This window comes from Tamandua tetradactyla, chromosome 12 (assembly GCF_023851605.1).
Source record: "Tamandua tetradactyla isolate mTamTet1 chromosome 12, mTamTet1.pri, whole genome shotgun sequence".
NCBI classification, from domain to species: domain Eukaryota; kingdom Metazoa; phylum Chordata; class Mammalia; order Pilosa; family Myrmecophagidae; genus Tamandua; species Tamandua tetradactyla.
Window position 1 is genome coordinate 60,772,333 of NC_135338.1, and position 26,183 is coordinate 60,798,515.

The following is a 26,183-nucleotide window of genomic DNA, read 5'->3' on the forward strand; positions in this document are numbered from 1 at the left end:
TGAAGTCACTAGTGGTAGTAAGAGGGCGCTTTGGTGCCATTTGTACAAGTCAGATTATTGGGAGCAATTATGAAGAGAGGAGGTAGAGATGCTGAGAAGAGAACACCTTTTCTTCAAGTTTGGGCACAAAGAAAGATGATAGAAATGCACTAGTGACTTGGAAGAGGTAGCAGAGGTGATTTTTAAGGAAATTGATTGTAGGCCTAGAAGGCTACAGATTGACAGGGAGAACGTAAGGTGGTTGGTGCTTTTGTGCACAGACATTGAGGACCATACCTGTGTATGACCCTTCAGTCAGCTTCTAAAACCAAAGGGAACCTAGTCCTGACCTAGAGTGCAGCATATTCTCTATAGGTGTGTCTGCCTCCTAGCTTAATGGAGTGGAGTGTAGGGGGGCAGCTCTGGTGACATTACTATTGCTGAGGGATGTTGGGCCTGACTTTGGCAGAGGGAGTGGCAGGTGTGGCAGTTCCGCATTGGGGGGGAGACTGGTTTTAGCACTCCGGGCAAGTCACACCTCTGTGCCTCAGTATCCTCATCTGCAGTCAGGATACGTGCTGCCCCTGCCTAGCACAAAAGTGGTGCTTTGTGGGACTCGAGGAGGGACACGCTGTGGGAACTGAAAAGCTGTCTCCAAGGCCATTGCTGTTCCTTGGGGTTCACTGTGCTCATGTGATTTGCTTTGCATCTTTGACTTCCATGCTGCCCTGGGAAAGGACAAACTGAGTGGTTAGTGTTCTGATGTCTTCCAGGGGTGTGACTGTGGCTGAAGTAAGGGTCACAGAAGGCACTGTGAGGCAAGGAGGGGTGAGGGGATAGGGTCTGGAGTAGGGGCCCTGGCCTGGCACTAAGCATGGGAGGGTCAGGAAGACTTGACGCAGGGGCTTCCCCACCCTCACACACACAAATGCTCACCAGCATACTGGCGCACATGCCTGCCCACTCACAGGCAGTCACGCCAAGTCACAGTACTCACATGCTCGATTACACTGACATGCACACTCAGGTGCTCTCACACATGTCCTTTGAGAAAACTGCTTTCGGGAGTAAGCAGTGGGGTTCAGTCTTGCTTATCTTCAGTAAAAGAACCAGAGTTGCTACTTTGATGGATGCATTGGGAATGCAAGAGTCTTGTACGGTATTAAGTCTCTTTGTTTGATCAACTCTCAGCATTTTTGCCACCTACGAGGCTGCAGGTAGGCATGCAGTGTGGGCCTGTTCCCAGGCTGACGATCTGGAGACCGTAGGAGAGGCCTAGCACGTGTTTGGACTAGAAGGCAGCAATAGTAGGGCTGGGGGCCCAGGGTGGAAGGACCGTTTGTTGTTGAGCCTGCCTGTGTGTGATTAGGCTGAGGGAGTCTTAGCGTGGTTGGAGGTAGGGCCTGCCAGCTGATGAGCCCTTGCTGGGCCTAAGGCCTGGGTGCCATCTGGCCATCAAGCTGACAGCCGTTCGCTGCTTCTTTGTAAAGATGGCCCTGGAAAAAGGCAGCAGCTCACCAGGACTCAGTCACAGAGGCAGACTGCCCTGGGATACCTTGCACAAGTGCTGGCCTCAGGGCTTCCCAGCTCCAAGGTAGCCAACCTTGACCAGCCATTGCCCAGAGCATCTTTGCAAGCAGGGTGAGCTGAAAAGGGACTGACCATGTGTGACTTTTCTCTCCTCTGCAGACCGGAAGCCTCCTCTTGCAGCTGCCTTAAGTGAGGCTGAGCCACCAGGCCCTGTGGATGCCAGCGACCTCCCCAAAGTCCAGATCCCCCCTCCAGCACACCCAGCCCCGGTGCACCAGCCACCACCACTCCCCCACCGGCCCCCACCTCCACCCCCCTCCAGCTACATGACTGGGATGTCCACCACTAGCTCCTACATGTCTGGAGAGGGTTACCAGAACCTGCAGTCCCTGATGAAGACTGAGGGCCCCACCTATGGTGCCATGCCCCCTGCCTATGGCCCACCAGCACACCTGCCCTACCATCCCCATGTCTACCCTCCCAACCCACCACCACCGCCTGTGCCTCCACCACCAGCCTCCTTTCCCCCACCTACCATTCCCCCTCCCACTCCTGGCTACCCCCCACCTCCACCCACCTACAACCCCAACTTCCCACCCCCACCCCCACGCCTGCCCCCCACTCACGCAGTCCCACCACACCCTCCTCCTGGCTTGGGCCTGCCGCCTGCTAGCTACCCACCTCCAGCTGTGCCACCTGGAGGGCAGCCGCCTGTGCCACCCCCCATCCCCCCACCTGGCATGCCTCCAGTGGGGGGCCTGGGGCGGGCAGCCTGGATGAGATAACGTGACGCCTTTGGGTTTTTTTGTTGTTTTTTCTTTTAAAAAGTTTTTCAAATCAACTTGAAGAGTAGTGTAAATGGGTAAGCAGAGGGTACTTTGTAAAATGCTAGACAGCTGCAATATGGAAAGAAAGGGACTGGTGAAATGAAATCAGGGTGGCCCTCCCTATCTGGAGCATGGGAACACGCTGGCTTTCCGCATACCTGCCATGGGAGCAGCTCTGCAGTTTGACTGCACACTTTATTTCAGCTGAAGCTGGGAGTCCTGCGCTGGGCCACTTTATGCGAGTCAAAAGGAAGGTTTACCAGCCATATTGGTTCAGTCAATCACTGAGTAAGGAGTGACTTCTAGAAGTCAGTGCCTATTTTCCGTGGAAACTCAATTTTACATCGTCCAGTTACACCTGAAGTCACACTGTTCTCATTGTTTCCATGCAGTGATGTTCTCCCATGACACCTAGGAGATCAGAAGAACCACTTTTTTGATTTCTGGATATTTATATCCATTGTATTAAAATTACTTTGAAGGGGTTGCCTTGTTGGATGGCTTTTTTCCAGTGATAAGGGAAGAAATGTACTTGGAAAGTAACGTATGTTTACATCTATTTGCAAATTCCTGTACAGAGATAAATATTTTTAAAGTGTGACTGTGACAACATACTGTGAATTCCACCTTGGTTACAAACAAGACTCCTTTGGTCAGTTATCCAAATAAAATCAGTTCTGAACCTACCTCTTGTTTGTTATTGGAAGAGGAAGCTTTGCTTCCTCCATAGAGCCAGGGAAATTGAGGAACAGTGTCCAGGAGAGGCCTGGGCTTCCCAGCCAGCTAAACCACAGCACCCCAGGGCACATCTTTGGTAAATTGGGGCAGCCACCTCACAATCTGGTGGGCTAGCCTGGAAACATGCCCACCTGCACCCCAGTGGCTATGGAACCCCAGCCTGTGCCTGCATCCATTTCCTTTAGAGGAACAGGTTGATTGCAGACCGATTAGAAACCTGCAGGCAGTCCTCCAAAGCATAATGGCTCACACCTTAGAAAGGGCTCGGCTCAGCCCGCTGACTAGTCAATCTTTGGAGACCCAACCAGCAGTTGTCTTATTTACCTGTCTTCGCAGTCATCCCCGGGACTGGACCTCATTGTCCGTAGGAGGGATGGAGCACTAGACTCAATGGAAGGTGCCCCCAGGAGTCCCATAACCCAAACAAGCACAGTACCTGTTACAGAGGCTTCCAAAGAGGCCTTTATTTATCTAGCGCAAAGTATACACTATCACAATCTTTTTACTCCTTTTACTAAAATAGTTCAAATCAATGCTTTTTACCACACTATCAAAAAGTTCTATTTCTTTTTCTCTCCCCAAATCAAAGTGGTTCAAAAGAAGGTAGAAACGGGCACAAGAGGCTAAGGGGCCTCCAGCCCCCTACAGAGCCTGGGGTGGGGGGCGGGGTTGGCCCCGGTTCTTGCCTCTGTCACATTCTACAGAAAATAGAGCACAGCTGCCAGGGCCTGGGACAGCAGCCACCTGGTCAGCCCATTCCCAGAAAGCAGCACAAATACTTCTCCCCACATTATGAAAAATATACAACTCTACCGCTCTGCAGTCATGCAATTAGTTTGCTTCTTAAAAAAAAAAAAAATCAGTAGTATGTATCCTGTTTCCTCCCAAATTTCAAGAAAAAAAAATGAAAGGTCACTTTTTTCTCTTTAAACACTGATGTTGCTAAGAACTTTCGGGTAAAAATGTGCCACCCTAAAATATGTGCTCAGCAGATTCCGATTCCAGGATGAATGTGGCCACCTGGGGTGGGGCTGGAAGGGTGACACCTGTCACAGTGGGAACTGAAGCCAAAGGATGACGAGCATTGGGCTTCAGGCTCTAGAACCAGAGGCTTAGAAACAGAAAGGGACCTTTATGAAAGGACACCAAGTTCAGCAACCCTACCCCACAACCCACTCTCCCTCCCCTGCCCATGAGCTTCCAGAGCTGAAGCTCAGAGAAGAAGGGCAACTTGGACTGCCCCTGAGCTTCAGCCTCCCATCACTGCCCCGACCCCCATGGCAAGGTCCCACCTAACCCCCCGCACCCCAGCCTGTTGGCCCTCTGCTGCTGCCTAGTGTCCCAGGATATGCAGGAGGGATCCAGGAGTCACTGCTGGCTTTTCTGAACAGCTTATTAAGGCTGTTCCCGAAAGCTGTCCCATGCAGTGTTGGCTCAGGTGGCACCTGCAGGGAGCGAAGTTCACTCACCCCGGAGCAGGGAGGCCCCTTAGAGGCCTGTACTTCCTGGGCCAATCTGCAGGTACCAGGAGCCCCTACTTATTGCTTATTTTCAGTGGTAACCAAGACAACCTGTTTCAAACATGATTCAAAGCGGCTCCCAGACCTGGCTCCCACCCAGAATGAACAGACACCCCCTTGGGGCTGCTCTGTGGTTCTTTGAACTCTAAGATCCAGAGGGGTCTCTGCTCTCCCAGCCCAGCTGCTCACCTGGGCAGGACTCTCCCAGTTCTGGACCCAGCCTCAGGTGCACACACCTGGTGGCCAGGTGGGTACCCTGCCGACCTGACGGCAAACTTTAAGGAAGAGGGCAGTGGGGTCAAGAAGCCTTTCCCCAGGGAGCCCGCAACCTGATGGCACGAGCAAGGCAAGTAGAAAGAAAGCTGTCTTCCCTCCCCTGGCCCTGGGCCCCACCTGAGAAAACCTGCTAGGATCTGAGCACACACAACTTTGGGCTTTCCAAGGACATGCTTTGCATGAAACTGAGCACCAGTGGAAGAATGAGGAAGTCTGATGGCGTGAGAACAAGGAAAGGTGAGGGCTCCAGGGTGCTGATCAGAACAGTATGGACCCTGTTAGGAAAACGGCCTGTCTGCACCATACAGGGCTGGGATTTATTTGTAATGTGCCACAAAATCACTCACCCCTCTGAGCCTCATCTTCCTCACAAAAAGGAAAAACTCACAGCACTTTACAGTTTCCTATATGGCCATTATCTTGGTGCCCAGAGCCCAGAAAGGAGGGACTTATGCAGCCCCAGAGATGAGGACACAGAAGCTCAGAGGGGAGGTGACTGTTCCCCTACTTGGAGACAGCAGGGCAGCCAGAGCTCAGCAGGGGCCTCAGCGGCATCAGCCTGCCTTCTTGCCTGGGCACATGTCCCAGGAAGGACACAGGCCACTGGAGCTGGAGCAATGAGCAGTGAGCAGCACTGAAGGAACAGGGAGCCAAAAGAGGCTAAGTGACTTGTTGAAAATCACACAGCAAACTAAAGCCAGAGCCAGGTCAAGCTCTTGGCCTCCAAAGGAGGGCAGAACTCTTTTCACCTAAGACCTCTATAGCTCTGTACACAAACCAGGGAGCAGCCAGGCCCCAGGGAACACCACAGCTGATGGAGCCCTGGCATGGCCTAGCCCTGCCCATCTGGAGAGCTTGGCACAGACTCTCCACAGGGCCTTCCTACATTCCAGCCCATCATGAGAACCCCAGAGAGGGAGGCATCTCAGGGACTGGGCAGCAGGGACCCAAGAAGACAGGCACAGCCTGGCATGGGGCTAGGGGCATGGGGGGGCAGTGTTATAGACTGTATGTATATGTGGTGGTGGGGCCTCACTCTAAAAACAAACAGCAGCTGGCATCAGGGCAGCTGGACATGGCCCCTGCGGTAGAGGCCCCGGGTTCCAAGGGCTGAGGGTCACAGAAAGGGCCTCAGAAGCAGCCACCAGCCTGCCATGGGCACAGCCACCTGTCCCTGTCCACAACCTGGTGGGCCCAGTACCCAGGGAAACTGAGGCGCAGCCATGGGCAGGAGGGTGAGAAGTGGTGCCCCCACATCAGGGCCCAGGTACAGGTGGCAGCCAGACGTGGGGTCTTGATAAGAATCCCCTCCACCAAGGCTGGGACACAAGAGTATGTGACTGTCCCAGGCCTGGTGTCTCTGAAGCAGCTTCACCACTCGGGGACCAGGCTGGGCCAGGAGGAAAGGAGCTTGTCCATGCTGCTCTCCGGCTGGCGGTGTCTTCTCTTCCCAGTTGCTGGTGTGAGAGGTGGGGTAGAGGCCTGGCCATCGGGGTGGTGGGTCCACGGCACCGACCTCAGCAGGGGGCAGCATCCTATGTACAATTCACCACGGAGAGGAAACAGCGGTGCAGCCAGGGGCCCCGCCCATGCCTGGTGCCCATGCCCAGGCCAGGCCAGTCTGTGCCCAAGGAGGAATGGCCCTACAAAGGCCCCTTGAACTGGTTCCCAGACAGGTGCTGCCGAATGGAGGGCTTGGAGCTGGCGGCATCTCCCAGTTTCCTCCAGACCACCTGTAGGGAAGGAGGGGCAACATCTGAGTACGGCCCCCCAGCCTAGCACACACTCTACCTCCTCACTTTGCAAAACCACCAGGACTGTAAAGCCCTGGGGTCGGGAGGGAAACTGAGGCCACAGGAGGCCCAAGGTACTCGGACAGGTCTGTGCATTTTTACCCCCATAGTCACATCTGTCATCCTGCATAAGTTGCTGATGTGGGCTCAGCCTCACAGCTCTCAAAAGGGCCCTGGGTCCTAGCAGGCAGTTGTCAGAGAGGAGGCATTTGGAGCACAGGCTGCCCCGTGTACGCCCAATGGGCCCTGGAAATGCCCCCTTCCTGCTGGCTCCTGCTAGGGTCCAAAGACGAGACAAATGATGGCCAGGGATAGGGATAAGAGACTCTCCTGGGTGACCCAGAGGTAGCCCAGCTTTAGGACTGCAGAAGGAAGGTCTCAGGGAATCTCCACCTATATCCCCAGCCCTGGGCACCTCCTGTGACGCTGGGCACCACCAGGGGGTGACAACAGTCCAGCCGGCCAGACCCACAGGGACCAGGGTCAAGGGGCTGTGCCTGGGGAGTCTCAGGCTTTGTCCAGAACTCCAGGAAGGGCCCCTCCAATGATGGGCAGAGCTGCAGAGATGAGGGACCCTGTTCCGCTGACACCCTGACTGGGAGGGGCTGCAGGAGAAGGATGCCAGGCCCACGTGCTAGGGTCTCCACCCAGGGAGGGGCTCCCTCTGTGCTGTCTCTCCTCCTAGCGCTGCAGGCCACTGAGCCAGACCCTCCCCACCAATCCACACACCCTGGGGCTCGGCCTGCCGTGCTCTCCCACCGTCCCCAGGCAGCCTCAGAGAACGCTCACATTACACATCTCGCGGACGATGGCCTTCTCCTTTTCGCTCAGATCCTCCTCGCAGCTGTCCTGGAGCTGCCGGTCCAGGTTCTCATGCACCTCCAGGACCTGGAGGGGAGGTCGAGGCTCAGGGATGGAGGCCACAGGACGGGGCTCACGCACCGCTGGGCCACTGCCTGCAGGGCCCAAACCCTCAAGCCTGGGAACTGAAGCTGAGAATCCCTGGCCACCAGCCCCTGGGGACAAGGGTGTGGGGGAAACCAAAGCAGTTTGTCCTCTCACACTTCTGTGCTCTCCCTACCCTCACCCCAAGGGTATTAAGGATACCACATGGGACAGTACCCCATCTCACAGGCGGGAACAAATTGGGCAGGGACATCCCTCGGATAGGGCCCCGGTGCTCCATGAAGACAACACATGCCATGCACGTGACCATGTGTGCCTGCATCACTGCAGCCCTTGTGCAAGCATGTGGCCAGACCAACAGGCCTGCAGACGTCCCTACACAAGGGATGGAAGCGGAGCAGGTACCGCCTGGTACTCAGGGCGTCAGAATGAGAGCGTCATCCTCCTGCCTTCCCACCTGGACCCCACCTGCCTGGACCTGGACCACCTGTATCTGGGCCGGAGGCAGGGCTGGGCCTGGAGACCTAAGCTTACATCTAGCAGGGTCCTACCCCCTAACTCTTAGGCTTGGGAGGTGCATGCCCACCCTGGGCCTCAATTTCCCCAGCCACAGCAGCTCAGGGATCGCAGACTGGTGACACGTTGATGCAGCCACCCGCCCTCTGAATCCCTCCCCGGTAAGGTTATGGGCAGTCCCAGCCACCCATCACCCTGCAGAGCTGACTGTCGCCCAGGCTCAGGAAGGGCAAAGGCAGGACGAAACGTCCTGCACTCCCTACCTCATGGTCTGGGGCTCCCGTGGGGGACACAGGGTGACAGGTGAGCTGGGGCAGGGTGGGGGCCTACCTTCATGGCGTGCACGACTGCCTCGGGCTTCTGTCCTGCAGGACCATAGCTGGTGGCTGGGGGCGAGGACAACTCAGGCACAGGGCAAGCTGGGCCCTGCGGGAAGGAATCACATGGGGTAGCTCACATAGAGGTCCCTGGTTCTCTGGGCCCGGACCCAGGCCGGGAGAGAAGATGCGGTTGAGAAGAAAAGGGGAGGGGAAGGCAGAGGCGGGGGCAGGGGGGGCTGGGGTTGGGGGAAGGGAAGGCAGAGGGAATAGGGGATGGAGGCCAAACAGCTCCTTGGGGCCCCAGTCCCACGAAGAGCCCCCATCCCCATCTGGCCCCTCCCCTCTCCCGCACCCCTCCCCAGATGAAGTGGTCCCTGCTAGGGCAGAGGGGCTGCACTGGGCCTGCTCTACAGCAGCCCTCATGGAAGTGCGATCATCTGTTCTACAGAGGAAGAAAGAGCAGCTCAGCGAGGGCAAGAACCAGCAAAGGTCACACGCCAGAACGGGGCAGGTCTGGACTCAAGCCCCCCGGTCCCTTCTTACCCGAACCAGGAGCCCTCCCTGGCTCAGTCTCTTCCCCCTCCCTAACCTCTAGGCCCTGCCGGGCACTGGGGCTGCCCCATCCACAGGGTCTCTGGCCCAGGGGGCCAGGAGCAGGTTCAGGTCCCACAGCTGCCACAGGGACACTGGCCCCAGAGCAAGTTTAGGAGGGCCTTTTGGTTTCCCAGATGCTGAAACAAATCCCACAAGCACATTGGTTTAGCAACAGGAATTTTTGGGTTAGGGGAAGACCAAAAGGCGGGTGTCAGCTCAGCAATGCTTTTTCCCTGAAGACTGGTGGTCTGGGGCTGGCCACCCTTGGGTCCTTAACCTTTCCCTCACAAGGCAGTCAGTGCCCATGGCAGCATCTCCTCCTCTCTTCTGGGCTTTGTTAAATTCCAGCTTCTGGCTTCCTGGGGCTTCTTTCTCTGTGTCCAGTTTCCTTTGCTTAAAGGGCCCAGCCATGTTGGACCTGGGCCCCCCTGAGGTTTGGGCCACACCTTAACTAAAAGCATCTTCAAAGGTCCTACTTACTCACACCCACAGGACAAGTGGTGAAGCCTGGGCCTTTTGTGGGGGATGTGCCTCGACCCCAAAGGGTCTGCCCCCCAGAAGGAGCTCCAGACAACAGATGCCAGGAGCTTCTGGTGACCCTGGCATGAGCCACAGAAAACACAAGATGAGTCAGGAGGGAAGAATGTGGACCCCCCACACACACTGCTCACCCTGGGCCAGACTTTTCACTTCTCTGAACCTTGGGAGGCCTTCTCTGTAAATGGGGGCCCTGATGATACCCCTAGTGACCCAGCCCTCACCCTGGGATCTGCTGCCCAGACAAGGCCACACACCGGAGGTCACCCTCCCTCCCCAGAACTTTCCACAGACCCAGGAGCCAACCTCTTGCACTTCTTTCCCCTCCCTACCTTGGACCTGTACCCGCTGCCCCTACAGAGGCGAGGGGCCCGGCAACCCCATCTGATATTCTGGTTCCTGCAGGGCTAAGCCACCAACAGAGAATCCTAACTCAGGATGCTGGGTTTCAGGAATGTCAGTTGTGACCTGAGGCCCAACCCTGTTCTGAGCTCAGTTTGCTCCTGTGGAAGACAGAAAGGAACCCTGGAGTGATTGGAATCGTGTCCCCCCAAAATTCATGTCCACCCAAAGCCCGAGGACGGACCTTATTTGGAAATGGGGTCTCTGCAGATGTCATCATGTTAAGATGAGGCCATCCCTGCTGGAGTAGGTGGGCCCTAAATCCAAAGCCTGGTGTCTTTCTAAGAGGGACATTTGGACACATGCATGGGGAGAAAGCCATGTGACGGCACAGGCAGAGACTGGAGTGAGGCACCCAAAGTCAAGCCAACTGCCACCACCACCAGAAGCCGGGAAAGGCCAGAAAAGATCCCTCTAGAGCCTTTGCAGGGCGCGGGGCCCTGATGACACCTGCATTTTGAACTCACAGCCTCCAGAACTGTAAGACAACACATTCCTGTTGTGGTAAGGTTTGTGGTTCTTAGCTGCAGCTACCCCAGGAAACAAATACTGTCCCTACGTCTCAGGGAGTGTGCAGACCCTGGAGATGCTGCCTGATGCAATTTCCCCAATTTCCCCAGGGGCGGGGCTGGCAAGCCAAAGGCACTTCTGGTGGGGCTACGGCCAGAGGAGAGGCCGGACATGCCCGGGCCAGCAGGGGGCGGCAGCCACCTGTGGACAGCCCTGTGAACAGACAGTGAGGTGCCTTCCCAGAACCTTCCCTGAAGTGCCACACCCCTCCCAGCACCCGGCGCCCTGCCCTGGGGGAAGACCGCATGGCAGTTGGCCCCCAGCTCCTTTGGCCTCAGCATCTCCATCAGCACCAGCAGCTTTATGAGGCCACCCCCAACCCGGAGGACGAGCCTAGGGGGATAAAGGTAGGGGGTACCCATGTGCACCAGGCAGCCCCAGCCCTTTCCAGGCCCAGCTCTTAAGGCAGGAGGTGTGGGATCCTGAAATGACCCCACTCTGCTCCCAAGCGGGCATCGGCTCCCCCCACTTTACAGGTACGGAGAGCTAGGCTGGAAACCATGAGGCTGGGACTCAAACCCAGGATTGCAGGGTGCCACAGAACTGGGGAGACCAAGAGAACTGCAAACACAGGTCCACGTGAAAACCTGCTGAGGCAAGAGCACAGCAGCACCATCACAGTACCCCAAGGTGGAAGCCACCCAATGGCCAAACACTGGGGCAGGGACCAGCAAAATGTGGTACATCCACAGCACCGGATTTCACCCGGCCAAAAACAGGGCACGAAAGTGTGATCCATGCCACAACACTGACGAACCTGGAAACCATAATGCCAAGACAAAAGAGGCCAGGCACAAAAGGTCACATGGCGTGCACAGCCAGTTCTACAAAATGCCAAGAAGAGATAAATCCAGAGATGGAAAGCAGATGTGTGGCTGCCAGGGGCAGGGTGGAAGCGGGACGTGACAGCTAAAGGGTACAGAATTTCTTTTAGGAGTGAACAGCACGTGCTAATGTGAGGCTCGCATAACTCTGAGAAAACACAAAAACCCACTGAGTTGTACACTTACCAAAAAAAAAACACCCCAATTGACCAAAATATAAAAATTTAAAAGGTGGGGAGACCAGCACCTCCCATGGCCTGTGCAAAGCCTGGATCGCCCCGTCCGTCAGGGGGCTGCAAGCACAAAGCTCCACGCCCGGCAGGCGGCAGGGGCACCCACCCCACAGGCGCACCTGTTTTGGCGCTGGACCTCTGACCCTGCAACGGCTGCCCTCACAGTCCCCGATGCCTGTGGGTGACCATTACTGTCTTGCCCAGGAACAGAGAAGGCTCCACATAGCCCCGCAATCTCCCCAGGGGCTGAAGGGCTGGATTTGGGCTCTCAGGCCTCTGGGCCTCCACTCCCTCTGCTGCCGCCTCAGCAGCCTTGGAGGTGTCTCCTCCCGTGAGATACCACAATCCCAATCCACGCAACCGGGAGAGCCTGACCCCCAGCCAACTGGCCCCCACCATCCCCGGGCCCCCTGCCCTCCATGCCCACGTCAGCCCGGGGCAACCCACTGGCCTTGGGACCCTGGAGTCAACCTCACCCCTGGGTTTGGCTTCCTTCTTTCCAAAGTGGGGTACAGCCCCTTGGGAGCAGGATGGTGGGAGAATTAAAGAAGTGAGGGAGGTGAAGCCCCTCCAAGCCTTCTTCTGAGAAGCCTTCCGGAACCTTTCCTGACCACAATGGCATTTTCTGAGCAGCACTGAGGCTCTCCCGCCCCACGTCAGCAAGCCTGGCACATGGCAGGGTCCAAGCGGGTGTGTGGGGTCCCTTGCAGCCTGCAGATCAGCAGGAGGGCCTGGGCACAGGGCACCTAATGGACGGCAGCTAATATTGTCACTCATCATTGTCCCCACGTCCTGAGAAGGCAGGGAGGGATGGGTGCAGGCTGGGAGGAGGAGAGAACAAGGAACCCACTCCTTGACCCCGTGACCCACAAAGTGGTTAGAGCCTTGCCCAGCCCCCAGGCTCCTGGATAAATATTTGGATTATCCACAAGGCTGTGTTGTCTGGGTGGTGTCAGCGTGCATTCCTGGGGAAGGCAGAAGGCCCGTGGAGAGAGAAAGAACATGAGGCTGGGGGACCTGGGCAGCCCAGCCTTCTGTGCCAGCACCAAGGTCCTGAGGCCGGCCCTGCTGGGGAAGCAGGAAGGAGAACAGCAGTCACAGCTCATCCACCACTCCAGACACACACCGTCCTGAGCTCTGCCGAAAATCCTCATGGCAGGAGGCAGTGCCCACCAGGTACATTCAGGAATAGTGCACCTCTGCTCCTATGGGGGGACCCCCACTACCCCCACGGAACCCAAGGCTACTCTGTGCAGTGGCAGGTGGGCCTGGCCTCCTGCCTGCTCCCCAACTCCATCTCCATCACAACACAGGGCTGATGGACACACGGGCCCATGGGGCACCATCCCTGGGCTCGGAGTCCACAACCCCACCAGCCGGTTCTGTGAGGACCAGTGAGAGTCCAGGTGAGGGCCCGGGTGAGAGCCCAGGTGAGAGCCCAGGTGAGATCGGCCAGCACGCAAATAGCCTCAGAGGCCCTCTGGTTGGTTCTGAGGTGCACACTACAAATGTCAGCTCAGCTTCTTCACCCCCCTTTATGACAAAGCCTGGGACGGTGACCCACACACCTACACCGTAACCCCAGCCCAAGCTCCAGGCCAGCCAGCGTCCTCTCCTTGTCATGTCCAAGGAGGAACATAGGCTAACAAGCTGCCCAGAGGGGTGGCACTCACTGGCCTCCAGGACGCTGCCCTGTACTGCCCCTTCACCTACAATTGCCACATTGAGCCGTTACAGGGCTCCAGGAGCTGGGGAGCCCAAGGCTGGCAGTGCAGGCTGGGCAGTGCTGGCCGGGACGCCATGCCTTGACCCATAGTCCTCATCTGGAGAAGAGACGGCATTTGGGCAGAAGGTGAGTATTCAGTTCAGCCACAGGCCATCCGTGTGCCCCTGAGTTGGCCACTGCCTGTCAGAGCCGCCCTTCTCCAATCTGGAAAATGGAACGAGGATCCCGGAGACACTGGGGCAGTATTTGGGGTCCCTCGCAGGAAAGGCACTCACATTCTGTAGAGAGTCCTGGTAGGAAGGTGGCAGGGACGTGAGCTGGGACTCTGAGTGGTAGGGCGAGAAGCCTTTCCGCAGCGTCCGGAACTCTCCGGAGCCCGCCTGCTGCAGAGCAAAGAGGGAGAGAGCAGGTTAGGAGCAGAGGGCCAGCTGAGGAGGACCAGCCCTGCTGCCCTCTCGGCCCGGGCTCACGGTCCCCGGTCGTGGGCCTGGCTGCCTCCTGCACAGCAGCTGCTCTCTGCTGAAATCACGTCCTCAGAGGCTTCCAGAACACGTCTCTTAAATAGCACCCACTCACCCTCCATCCCTTGTTCTGATTATCTGACCGCTTAGCATTATCACTGCCTGACGCCATACTGTCTCCCCCTCAATGTCATCGCCACAAGGCAGGGACTCTGCTTGGCTCCCCGCTATCTCCCCTACAAGCATTTGTAGATTAGGTGAGTTTACTTAAAATGAACAAACGAGTGAGTGAATGAACGACTCTTCCACCACCCACTGCTCCAGCCACACTACACCTGTGTTCCCTGGACATGCCCCTCACGCCCTCACCAGGGGTGGGGGACCACCCTCTCCAGTCCAGGAGCCTCGTAATCCTCAGCAAAGCCTGCCGCTTCCCATGGGCAGACTCTGGAACCTTCTCTGGGGCGCAAAGTCTCCTGACAGGATCAGCCTTGTCCCAGGGCCTTGCTCGGGTCACCTATTAGCCTCTGCCATCAGACAGGGTACTCCCAAGGATGGCCCTGGGGCCTTGACCCCCCAGTGTCCACAGGAACCAGAACAAACTGGGCTCATGATTTGTGCTCAATGAATGCTTACTGGGAGGGTGAATGAATGAGTGAATGAATGAAGGACTAGACAAAGGAACACATTTGGCATTAGGTGGTTTCCCTAAGAGCAAAGCAGGACCCCCTAAGAAGCTAGGGCTAGGGGCCGGCCCAAAAGGGAGAGGAGGGGCAGGTGACCGGTGAAACTCTGTGGTCATGCTGCCCAACAGTGGCCTCCTGGTCCAGCCAAGCAGGGGACGTGGCCTCCAGGCCTCTGAGTCACTGAGACTGTGGGGCAGCATTTCTGGCCCCAACCCCCTTTTCTACTTCAAAGGAACCGAAGACAAACCACCAGGCAGATAAAATCCAGAAGAATGGCTCTAAATCAGCAGCTGTTGAGTCACCCAAACCAACCCGGGAGGAGGCTGGTGTGGGGAGGGGCTGGGCAGGTTCAGGCCATCCACCAGCCACGGAGGGGTCTCACACACCCCTACTCCCCTTGGCCACCTGGCTGGACCCAGGCCAGCCATTTCTCACAAGGCCAGGCTCTCCCCCTCCGGCACTGACCTTCCTCCCATCCCCATCCGCTCCCAGGTCAGTCCCCAGGGGTGATGAGCCCTCAGGGGCCTCGGCCAGCCCGGACCACAGGGGGCCCGGAAGTGTCTGTGAGATTAGCCAACGCTCCACACAGAGGCACCAGAAGGAACGCCTGAGAGCGGAGAGCAGGGTCTGAGCAGGCCCTGCCCTGATGAACCCCTCCGAGGTGCCCGCTGGCCGAGAGGGACAGCCGCCACCAGGGTGCTCGGGCACTGCCAGGCCAGAGCTGGCCCCACAGCCTCAGATGGGAATCAAGTCAGGGTCACAGAGGAGCGAGGGACAGTGAGCTTTGGCAGGCCCCGACGGGACAGGCAGGGCACAAGGGAGCCACGCTGGGGAGAACTCAGGCATGGCCCTTGATCCTTGCCCGTGAAGGGGCACTCGCCTCCTCAGCCCAGGTGGCCAGAGGCCTTAGAGCCCACAGCACGTTAGCCTCTGACCCGGCCCTGGGGTAGGGGTAAGGGTCAAGGAGTGCCCCCCCGCCCTTAGGCACTAAGAACGGAAAGGTGCACTCTGGGGGTGGGGGGACACCGGCCACCACTCAGCCTGGGCTGGGTGCCCGGCCAGGCTCCCATGTGACCCCACCCCCATCACAGCACCCATGCCTCCCCAAGGAGGTGTGATGCTTTGAAGCTGTGTGAACCCCAGGAAAGTCTGCTCTCAAAGTTAATCCGTTCCTGGGGGTGTGGGCTCATTGTAAGTGGGGCCTCTCCGGGAGTAGGAGCCTAAGTTAAGATGCAGTCCACCTCATTCAGGGTGGGTCTTAATCCTCTTACTGGAGTCCTTTATAAGAGAATGAAATCCAGACAGTCACAGAAGCGGCGGAACCCGGAGGAGAAAGGAAGCCGTGGGCCTGGCCAGGTGGGTGGCCGGCAGCACCCCTGGGGGGGCAGGAGGGAGCACAGCCTGGAAGGGGCCCTGATTTGGACTTGGACTTGCTCACGGCCTCAGGACTGCAAGCTGGTAGATTCCCATTGTTAAAAGCCAGCTCATTTCAGCAGCCTAGCAGACTAAAACAGGAGGCTATCCGGGCTCCACACAAAGCAAAAGTCCAAAACCAAATTATCTTCCCAGCAGGGGCTCTGCGAGCTACAAAATCTCCCACACTGAGCGTCTACGCCAAGCGCGCCGGCCCCGCGCCGGCATTTACAGGAATATGGTCCCACTGGGTTCCAGCCTCTCATTGTTACTGAAAACACTGGTTTGTCTTGCTGTCGCCACCCCCACAGCCCTCTCCCCAGAATCCCAGCTCCCTTGGAAGGACGGTGTGCCGATGAGGGGGCAGGGGAGTTTTTTAATTAGCAGCATGCAATTCCCACCCCTGCATTCGGGTTCATCTCTAATATCTACGTGTACGTGCCCATAAGACTTCCTTAGCAGGCCCCAGAGTCAGGCAGGGAACCCTGCGCAAGCCTCATTAGCCAGCAATGTGACTAACGATGCATCCAAACAAGGAACTATTATGGCACTTAAACCCAAATTAAAATCCTAGTATTGCTTTGTGGTGTCCTCGCAGAACAAGATCTCTAGATTTTGCTTGCGGAGGGGACGGGAGTGGAAATCACCTTTCCAGCCTGCTGCTGAGGAAGGTGCTGGCTTCAGGACCCGCGCAGCCACTCCCCAGGATGCTGGCCTGGCCTCTCCCCGAGAGGTCCCTCTGGATACAGCGGGAGAATCCTAGCCTGCTGGGCGGTGGAGCAGGAATTCCCAGATACTTAACATACCCACAAGCATCACTCACGATCACGAGAGGGGACAAGCCAAGAGCCCATCCACAGAGAAATGGATAAAGAAAATGGGGTACCTATGCATGGTGGAATACTATTCAGCCACAAAAAAGGAACGCTGTTCTGACACACGAGATAGTGAGATGAGCCCTGGGAAATACACTCCACTGAATGAAAACTGCCATTCATGAAAGACAGACATGATTCCAAGTGAACGAAATACCCAGAGATTTTCTGTTTCTGTCACAGAGACAGAAAGCGGACTAGAGGCTCCTGGGGCTGGGGTAAGGGGGAGGGATGACTGTTTAATGGGTGTACAGTAAACACAGAAGAGTTTTTGGAATGGGTGGTGGTGATAGAAACACGACCCTGCAAATGCTACTGGACTGTAAACTTCAAAGTATTGAGAAGGGGAAATGTTAAGTTGTATATATGTTACCATGAGAAAAAGCTAAAACAAAAAGCAACAACAGAAGAGAATAAATTACATGAGCCCAACCTGGCAAACACCCCAGTCCTCCCACTGCCCGAGGTCAGCTCCCCTTGCCCTCCCTGGGCCTTGGCAAAGCTGCACGAGGCTTCTCAGCAGAAGGACTATCCTGGCCATCGCCGCCCCTCACGCCTCAAGAAGACTCACTGGGGACCATGGGGATGAACTGGGGCACACAGGGTGGGGGCTACACTGAACAGAAACACAGGGACAGAACACGGGGAGATGAGGCTCCTCTGAAGAGTGGCTGTGGTGCAGGAAACCCCCTTCTGGGCCCTGCTCACACCCTCCTTCCCAAGCTTTCTGCAATGTCAAGTCACCATCTGCCGCAGCCATCGTCCATTCAAGAAGCACATACAGCAGGGCCTTGGCTGGCGGGAGGTGGGACCCTGCTGGCACCTCTACCTTTAGCCCCCTCGGGCAAGTTCTAGGGAACAGCTAAGCTCTGGGGTCAGGCAAGAGGCCGGGGAGGGTTGCAGAGGGGGGTCCCCAGCAGAAAACCCTGGGTGGTTTAACTTCCGGGCTCCTATGGCACAGGAGTAAGTTCTGTGGGGGTGAGGCAGGGGGCGAGCACCTGCTTTACAAGGGCTGCTGGAGGTCAGAGTCCCTGTGCGGGCCCCACCACCTCCACCTCCACCATCTCCAGGAATGTCAGGAGCTCCAGGGGCCACCAGGGCTAGAGATGGGCTGGGTGCCCCATCCTGACCCAGACCACAGGCCCCAGTCCCAGTCACTCCCTGCCTCGGGTGGGGCTCAAGGACCCAGGAACCAGAATGGGGATTGGGAGGCCTTGGTTCCTGCAGGAGACTGACAGGGGAGGGCAGGGGCAGGAGCCGAGCGAGGAAATGGGCTCCACAGAGGCTGGCCGCAGCCTGTCCCACTGGGAGCTCTGGGGTGTCCATGGCACACTTAAGCCAAGCAGGTGGCCCAGGGTACCCATGCGTATGTCAGTCCTAGTGGGGGGTGCTGGGGAGGAGGATAATGTGGCCCTGGCTATGCCTGGAGCAGGAGCAGCTCCAGCACTGCCCACAGCCCCCACCACCCAGGCCCAATGCCTGAGTCCACAAAGGGACAGGGCCAAACTCTACCACCCGCATTACAAATCCCCTGACAGAGGGAGATCCCCCTCCCACTGAGGGCCCCCTGCCCCTGAACAAAAGGAAAGATTTAGAATTTCGCATCCATGTGACTTTAGGAATCTTCATAAAACCTCTGTGCCTCAGTTTCCTCTCCTATAAATAGAAAGGGCTAGAAAGCACCTCACAGGGTCAAAAGCGTTCCCTCCATAGCTTACAAAGCCCTATAAAGTACCTGTTATTGCTTCGTCATTGCCAGCATTATCAGAACATGTGCAAAGGTCTCTTCTAACTGGGGGAAAGACAGAAACCCATGGTATCTCCTCCCCAGCCCCCGAGAGTTGGGACCGCACCTTCGGTGGCAGGACACAAGGGGAGGAGTGTCTCTGGGGCAGAGTGGGCAGGGGACCCAAACTGCCTGGGTTTGAAAGCTACATGGGGAGGAGGCCTTGGTCCCGGGGGTCCACTTAGGCCAGGGCTTCACAGGGCCGCACCGAGGCGGCAAGGGGCTGGGTCTCCTGGCAGGATGGAAGGGGACTCTGGCGCCTGTAGGATGTTCAGCCACATCCTTGGCCTCGACCCACTAGATGCCAGCAGCAGCCCCCACCCAGATGTGACAGCCAAAAAAGGCCTCTAAGATGGCCAAATTTCACCCAGGGAAAACCCCCGGTTGAGACCACTGAGTTAGACAATGCAGAGATCCAACCGTGCACCAGGCTCTGGGCTACGGACTCGGCCTGGCCCGGCCACGGCGGGCAGTGAGACAGTGTCGTTACAGTGCTGCAGCTGCATCCACACAGCTGGGTGCAGGCACAAGGCTTAGCCCAGGTGGGCCAGAGCTTTGGAAGGAAACAGAGTCCTCAAGGACAAGGAGGGGTAGGGGCTGGCAGAAGGTCTCCCCAGCGCAGGCAGGAAGATGTTCGCTGTGGCAGGGTAACCAGGCAGGGGACCGTCACCCCAGTTCCCGCAACAGTATAACAGGGGTGACAGAGCCCACCTCACGGGCTTGTTAACCTTTGAAGGGTGCCAACAGAGCTTGCCCACAGCAGGTGCAATTAAGCATTAGTGCCACCCAGACAATAGTGCTTGTGAAACAACACTGATGTTTACAGAGGAAAAAGCCAGAGATGGGGGGCTTGGTGGGAGGTGGGCCCAGAATGCCACTCTCGGACCTTGGGCCGTGCTGCCAGGACCAGCAGGCAGGGCACAGGGGTCATGACTTGGCATGCACTGTGTTTGAAAAGTGCATCCTGGTTCAGGGTGGATGAGGGGCTGGCGTGGGTGCACAGGGAGGCAGGAAGGCTCACGTGGGGTAAACTCCATCCACTTACCCTGGGCTGGGCACTCTCAGGGCTGGAGGAAGGGGATGGAGATGAAGGGTCCAGCTTCCCAGAGGCCTGTGTGGGTCAGACTAGCTTGGGGGACCAGCAACTCACACTGAACTCCCCATGACTGCACAGACCTCAAAAGCAGCCCCCACCATGCCCAGCAGGCTTGGCCCCTGGAACCTCGCTCCCATCGGGGGGCCGGCCAGGGAGGAGGAAGCCAGGCAGGCTGCGGCCACTCAGTAACTGGGGACTTTGGCAAACTCCTCCTGCCAGCCTGGGTCGTGGCTTTCCCACCTGCCGTGGGGGGGTTCATCGCACCCTCTCCCCCAGTAGATCTCACTAGGTGAGAACAAGGGGGAGAGGGTGAGAAAGGGCTTTTTTCAGGGAGTACCAGCTAAGGCAGTCACGTCTTGACTCTTGCCTTTATTTTGCAAAGTAGGAAATGACTGTGGGCTCAGGGAGGGCCAACTCCTAGAAGAATCTAAAGGTGGGCTGGTCACCTTCCACAGGGGACGGGGTGAGGGGGGTGCTGGGGGAGCAGGAACGGGAGCAGAGCAGACAGGGCACTGCACAGCACTCAGAACACGCCTTACCCCACCCCGCCCCCCCAACGCCACTGCAAACAAGACCCACGCCCACAGCTCTACCTGCAGCCAGCGTCTGGGGCGGCCGTAGGGACGAGGCAACTAGGGCGGGAGAGAAACAGTGTCACTGGCAGGCACCACCACGACCAGCACCCAACCCTCTACTCAGGCCCTTCCCGGACACCTGTTGGCCCAAGGCCTTCCCCACACCAAGGGCCAGGGTGGAGGGTCCCCCAGTCGACCCACAGTCCCCCGTAATCATGTTTTAGAAACTCCAGATTCAGCCAAGGACCAAGTGTCTGCTACATTTCAGGGACCCAGCAGTCCATTCATGGATGGGCCAGCCGAGGGAACACGGTCTGCAAGGCCTCACAAAGTCCTCAGTCCCTTAGAACCACCCTGCACTGCTGCCCAGCGTCACGGAGGAGGGAATAGAGGCACCAAGAAATAAGGTGATTTGCCTGAAGCCGCCCGGCAGGTGAGCGTCAGGGCAGAGAGGTGAGCTCAGACACTGCCAGCACCCAAACCCACTTCCTCATGCAGTCCATGCAGCAATCTCTGCCCTGGTGAGATTCTGCTTGGTCTGGGCCTCAGTTTCCCCACCCATGCTTGGTGTCAATCTCTGGGGTCGCTTCAAATCGGAGCATCCAACGGCTCTGCTGTAGCGTGGCAAGAAGGGAAAGAGGGAGGGTATGGGTGAGGAGGAGGGGAGGCTGGAGGCTCCCTCAACACTCCCGGCCTGGACCACGGCCCCTGCTCCCCGAGACCGTCAGGCCCACTCGCCTATTCTGAGAAAATTACCAGCCCTTCTTGCCTGTTTGGAAAGCTGGCTTCTGGGGGCACAGTGGATGCTTCATTCAGCAGCCCCGCAGGGGAGTTAGCTGGGGAGGGCACGGAAAGGAGGCCCCCAGCATCAATGCCAGCCACCCCCAGCCGCCTGGCCAGGCCTGGAGAACCCATAGAGAAATAATAGCGTGTGCGGGGTCTCGAGATGAGTCATAGTGGAAGAAGCAGCTGTGCTGGTGAAATTTTAAAGCTGACATAAAAAAGAAGAAAATACGAAATGCAATACGGTAATTTTGCCTGTGAATGCTCTGGCACATTTTTAATTAAAACTATTTGGAGTTAAATAGAGGCCGTGGGGAGGGGTGGGACAGCAGGGCAGAGCTCAGAAGGGGCTCACGGCCCTCCCACCCAAACCTCAAAGACCCAGTGCTGGAAGATGTTTCAGAGAATAATATTAATCCTCTCTCCTGCTCTTGGCCAGCAGGCAGATACCCTGCTTTGCACAGTGCTGGGGGGCTGTGTTCTACTTTATTTCACTGACAAAAGTACCAGAATCACAAAATCTTACAAGCAAGAGAGGTCAAGGCTGACATCCCACATGGCGCGGCACTTGTGTTCTTCAAGACTCCCAAACATGGTCATCTGATCTTCATTTAACTACTTCTGAAGGCAACAAGCTCACTACCTGACGAAGCAGCCCTTCCTCAGTGAAGCAGCCCTTCCTTGGTCTAAGCAAGAATCAGCCTCCCCTCATGGTCCAGGAGAAGGTGGGGTCAGCCACGGGATCTACCCCACCTGGCTGTGCTGGAGACCGAAGACCAGATGTGACCACTCAGACCCCACGGCCCTGCCCTCGAGGAGCAGCCAGTCCAGCAGGAAGACGGTGACATTGTATCGGCCAGGGAGGGCGGCCCAGCAGAGAGCTTGGAGGGAAGTCATCAGTCATCAGATGGCCGAGCAAGACACCAGTGAGAGGGCAGGAGGCCAGGGGGAGAGACTACGGGAAGCCCTGTGCTCTTTGCACTCCCCACCCTGGGGCAGACTCAGTCTTCTCACTGTGGGCCAAGCTCTACCATCCCCCAGCAGCCCCTTCTGTGTTGAGTTGTGCTGGCGGGTGAGTGGGTGAGGGCCCCTGGCACAGATAAACACACAGAGGTCCAGGCAGAGGAAGTGGCCTGAGGATGTTCATAAAGCTGGGTGCTATCCAAGCCACCCCCCAGGGATCAAAAGGCAATCAGGACGCCAACTGGAAGTTCTGGGCTGGCCAGGAGATAGGGGGTTCTTTTCTCTCTCTCTCCCCATCCCTCACTCTTGTTGGCTCCAAACAGTGGCAGCATCCTTCTCCATGGCCCAGCACCCCCAGCCAGGGCCGTGAGCCTGAAGCCATCACCCACACTGCCAATGCCACTGCCTCCCAGTGCCTTGGCTGACTGAGTTTGGGAACAAGTCCCTCTGCCACAGCGTGGGGACAAGAGTAGTGGATGTGCATGGGCCCGGCTGGGTAGCTGAAGCCCCAGCACCACATGGTCATGGGGGCCCCCGTTTCCCCACCCCCTTCTCAGGGTGCCGGTCTGGCCCTGACCCCCACTTGTTGGGAGACACCACGCAAGCCGCCCGCAGAGAACAGAGGAAGAAACTGAGGCCCCTGCTCCACGTCACATCAAGCCACACACCACGCAGCACCCACAGCCCTGCTTTGTTAAGGCTTCATGGAGGGAGGAATGAGGATGGGGGCTCTATTAAAGAAAGGAAAAAACCTGTGAAAACATCTGCATTACATAACCCCTGAGCTTCCAGCCCTCGACCCTACCTAGCCACAAGCCAGCAACACAGGCTCCTTTCCGTGCACCCAACCTAACTGCTGCAGCCGGTGAGCCTGGGCCCAGGGGAGGGACTGCACCCCACGTGCCTGTCCCAGGGTGTGGGCCCCAGGAGTGTGGACAGAACCCCATGACAGCCGCCTGCACCACCGAGGCCCCAGCTCCCCGGGGGCCTAGGCAGAGACATCCCATCCAGCAGCTGTGCTCCTGGGTGTCCCAACAGGGCTGAGCCCCCGTCAGCCCCCACCCCTCTGGCAGGCAGGCAGTGAACACAGCGAAAGGTCTAGGGGTCTCCTTGGGAGACCAGGGCGTCCCCAGAGAAGGGGGGAGGGAGGGCCGTATGGCCTGAGCATGGGCTGGGAGCATTCCCACACGTGTCCTCCACTTGGAAGCCGGACGCTGGGGACCAGGGGCCAAGTCACACTCTTGTCCCTGTGGAGACAGGACCAGGAGCAGGATCCCAGGTGGACTGCCCTTCCCACAGAAATAACATGGCAAACGCACCCCAAATTCAGAGTCCACGCTCTCAGTGTGCTTCTCCACTGAAAAAAAACAAAGAAGGGCTGGATCGGGGCAGCGTCAGAGGCCACCAGTGTGAAACTTCAGCCACCGGGCCACAAACCTGGCCATCATTGGGCTGGACATTGTGGCCCGGTCCCCAGCAGTGGGGAGCCAGCAGTACCCCCTTCCCGCTGCCTAGCAACCTGCTCCAGGGCAAGGCCTGAGCATACAGCCCCTCTTCCACCCCATACTCCCCCACCATTCCCACCTACAGCACAGAAGCCTCCCCCCCCCCACCCAAGCTGGCCCTCCGTAGCACCCTGGGGGCAACCCAGCTCAGGCCTGCCTGGAATATGTGGTCTGATAGGTGCCAGCCCCTCCCGGCTCTCACCAGCCCCGACAAGCAGCCCCTCTTGAACTCTTCTGAAATAGCCCGGCATGTACGTGCCCTCAAACAAATCATAAAGAGAGAAGCCGGCCTTGTGACCCAAGGCCTGGCTGTGCGCTGAGCATGGGTGGGGTGGGAGTGTGGGGCAAGGAATGAGCCCAATGTGATGGGATCACACCTCCCGGTGTGATGGCAGCATGGGGGTTCTGCTCTGTGAACCCCCTGGAAGCCTCCCGGAGGGCCTCCTGAGCAGGGCAATCTGTGCCAGGTCTGCTGGTCGCCTGGCAACAGGGCCAGATAGCTGAGCCCTCCCTGGGGCTGATCCCCAGAGAATCGCTTCGGGCATCCTGGGCGGCCACACGTGGGCTGGCAGGTGTACCTAGGGAGGAAGCGGCAACGCTGGCAGGGGCAGTCAGGCCAGCAGGCCTCCAAGCACCCCAGCTGGGTTGACCACAGTCCCGTATCACCAGCCCCAGGCCCCCACCCCAGCAGGGAAGGCCTCCTTGCCCTGGCATTCGAGGCCCTGCCCCACCCCCCACCACAAAGCACTCTCGCCCTGGACCCCACCTCTCCCTGCAGCCTGCCGTCCTCACTGAGTCTGCTAACCCCCCATCTTCGTACTGCCCTATCTTCAAATAATGCTCATGGCCTTTACCATCTGAACGAGGGGCCAGTGGGGGGAGGATGCACCCCAGCCCAGGGGGAGAGGAAGCAGCCAGGGAGAAAAGGGAGTCGGGGTGCGGGCTGCAACTCCACCTCCCACCAAATGTACAGAGCAGTCCATGTCTTCAGCAACTCACATTAAGCTCACCACTCTGGGGGCTGGGGATGGTCACCCTGGGCCTAGAGGTTTCTAGAGAGGAAGGCTCTCCAGAGGGTGCCTTCTGAACAGGACCTGAGGGGGGCTGCTGAAGGGGAGGAGAGCCCCAGATGGTAGGGGCTCCCTCGGGATGATGGGGGGGTGCTCCCTCGGGGTACGGCAGGGTCCCTGCCCTCGGCCGGCCTACCTGTGCGAGGAGCTTGTTGTCGCCCTCCAGCAGCTTCACCTTCATCTCCAGCTGCCTGATGTAGGTGGGAGAGGGATCTGCAAAGACACAGGGGAAGGGGTGGGGGTTAACCATCAGCAGACCCGTCCCGGGGTGCTGAGCCCAGCACCCCCCCACCCCGCCTGGACCGCCGAGCCCTGGCTTCCTGGACCTGGAGAAGGTGTGGAGGGCTCGCCACCTGGCCTGTTCGGGAAGCACTCTCTCCTTCTGTTTCTGTGACACTGCAGACCCAGAAGGAGTTATCGCAGACACTCGGCGGTAGCACCCGCATCACCAGAGAGCACCCTGCCTGGTGTGCAGGTCCAGGGGTAGAAACTGAAGCTGCAAACACATTAACTCAGATTCTGGGTTCCTCTTCTACCTTGGTCTGCCTACACGTGAGCTGAAGACGACTCAGGAACCTTTTACAAATGCCTTGTGCGAAATGAAACCAGAAGGAAAGACAGACGATAAAGACTGAGATGGTATAATCTAGGAATGCCTAGAGTGTACAATGATAGTGACTAAATGTACAAATTTAAAAATGTTTTTGCATGAGGAAGAACAAAGGAATGTCAGTATTGCAGGGTGCTGAAAATAGATGGCCACTCATTTTAAAACTTCAATTTCTGTGTGAGACTAAAGCAAAAAATGTTTATTTGGTACAAAATTTATATTTTGACTAGTGTATTCCATAATATAACTTATAGACAGTTTAATTGGCCATCATAAGTACATGGAACCTTGAATAGGGCATGAGATTTTGTAGGTTTGTCCAGAGTGATACCTGGATAAATCCCAGAGTGATCTGAACAGTGAATAAAATAGTATTTGATGGCAGGCCACGGTGGCTCAGTGGCAGAGTTCTCACCTGTCATGCCAGAGACCCGGGTTTGATTTCTGGTGCCTGCCCATGTTAAAAAAAAAAAAAAAAGCATTTGCAAAGTCACTTTGGGGGAATGGTGAGAAAGGGGGAAAATTCAGCTTCCCCATTTAGAGAATCCCTGATATTCTTGTAAACAGTGGGGACAACCAAATAATAGGCTGAGACCTCAATCTTGGGGTTTGTTCATATGAAACTTATCCCTGCAAAGGATAGGCTAAGCCTACTTAAAATTAGGCCTCAGAGTCACCCCCAGAGAACCTTTTTTGTTGCCCGGATGTGGCCTGCCTCTCTGCCAACAAGACAAGCAAACTCACTGCCCTCCCCCTCTCTACATGGGACAGGACTCCCAGGGGTATAAACCTCCCTGGCCACATGGGACAGAAATCCTACAATGAGTTGGGACTCAGGATCAGGGGATTACGAAAACCTTCTTGACCGAAAAGGAGAAGAGAGAAATGAGACAAAATCAGGTGTTAGTGGCTGAGAGATTTCAAACAGAGTCGAGAGGAGGTTATCCTGGAGGTTATTCTTACGCATTTTATAGATAGTCCCGTTTTTAGTTTAAAGTGTATTAGAGAGGCTAAAGGGAAGTGCCTGAAACTGTAGGGCAGTGTTCCAGTAGCCATGTTTCTTGAAGAT

At 57.1% G+C, this 26,183-nt stretch overlaps 2 protein-coding genes across 4 annotated transcripts in view; one reads left to right on the top strand and one right to left on the bottom strand.

The window, feature by feature from the left end:
- Positions 1 to 3,022, top strand: part of CCNK (cyclin K) — a 25,926-nt gene extending 22,904 nt beyond the window's left edge. For all 3 annotated transcript variants that reach the window (XM_077123507.1, XM_077123505.1, XM_077123506.1), the window contains one exon: positions 1,669 to 3,022. In XM_077123507.1, the coding sequence (XP_076979622.1) occupies positions 1,669 to 2,294 (626 nt within the window). In that variant the 3' untranslated portion in view covers positions 2,295 to 3,022. The remainder of the gene's footprint in view (positions 1 to 1,668) is intronic.
- The window catches only part of CCDC85C (coiled-coil domain containing 85C), a 74,765-nt gene continuing 50,755 nt past the window's right edge, over positions 2,174 to 26,183 (bottom strand). The window contains exons 2-6 of the mRNA XM_077123508.1: positions 24,641 to 24,717; positions 13,567 to 13,674; positions 8,416 to 8,511; positions 7,453 to 7,551; positions 2,174 to 6,603 (exon numbers count right to left, since the gene is read on the bottom strand). Coding sequence (XP_076979623.1) covers positions 6,514 to 6,603; positions 7,453 to 7,551; positions 8,416 to 8,511; positions 13,567 to 13,674; positions 24,641 to 24,717 — 470 coding nt within the window. The 3' untranslated portion in view covers positions 2,174 to 6,513. The remainder of the gene's footprint in view (positions 6,604 to 7,452; positions 7,552 to 8,415; positions 8,512 to 13,566; positions 13,675 to 24,640; positions 24,718 to 26,183) is intronic.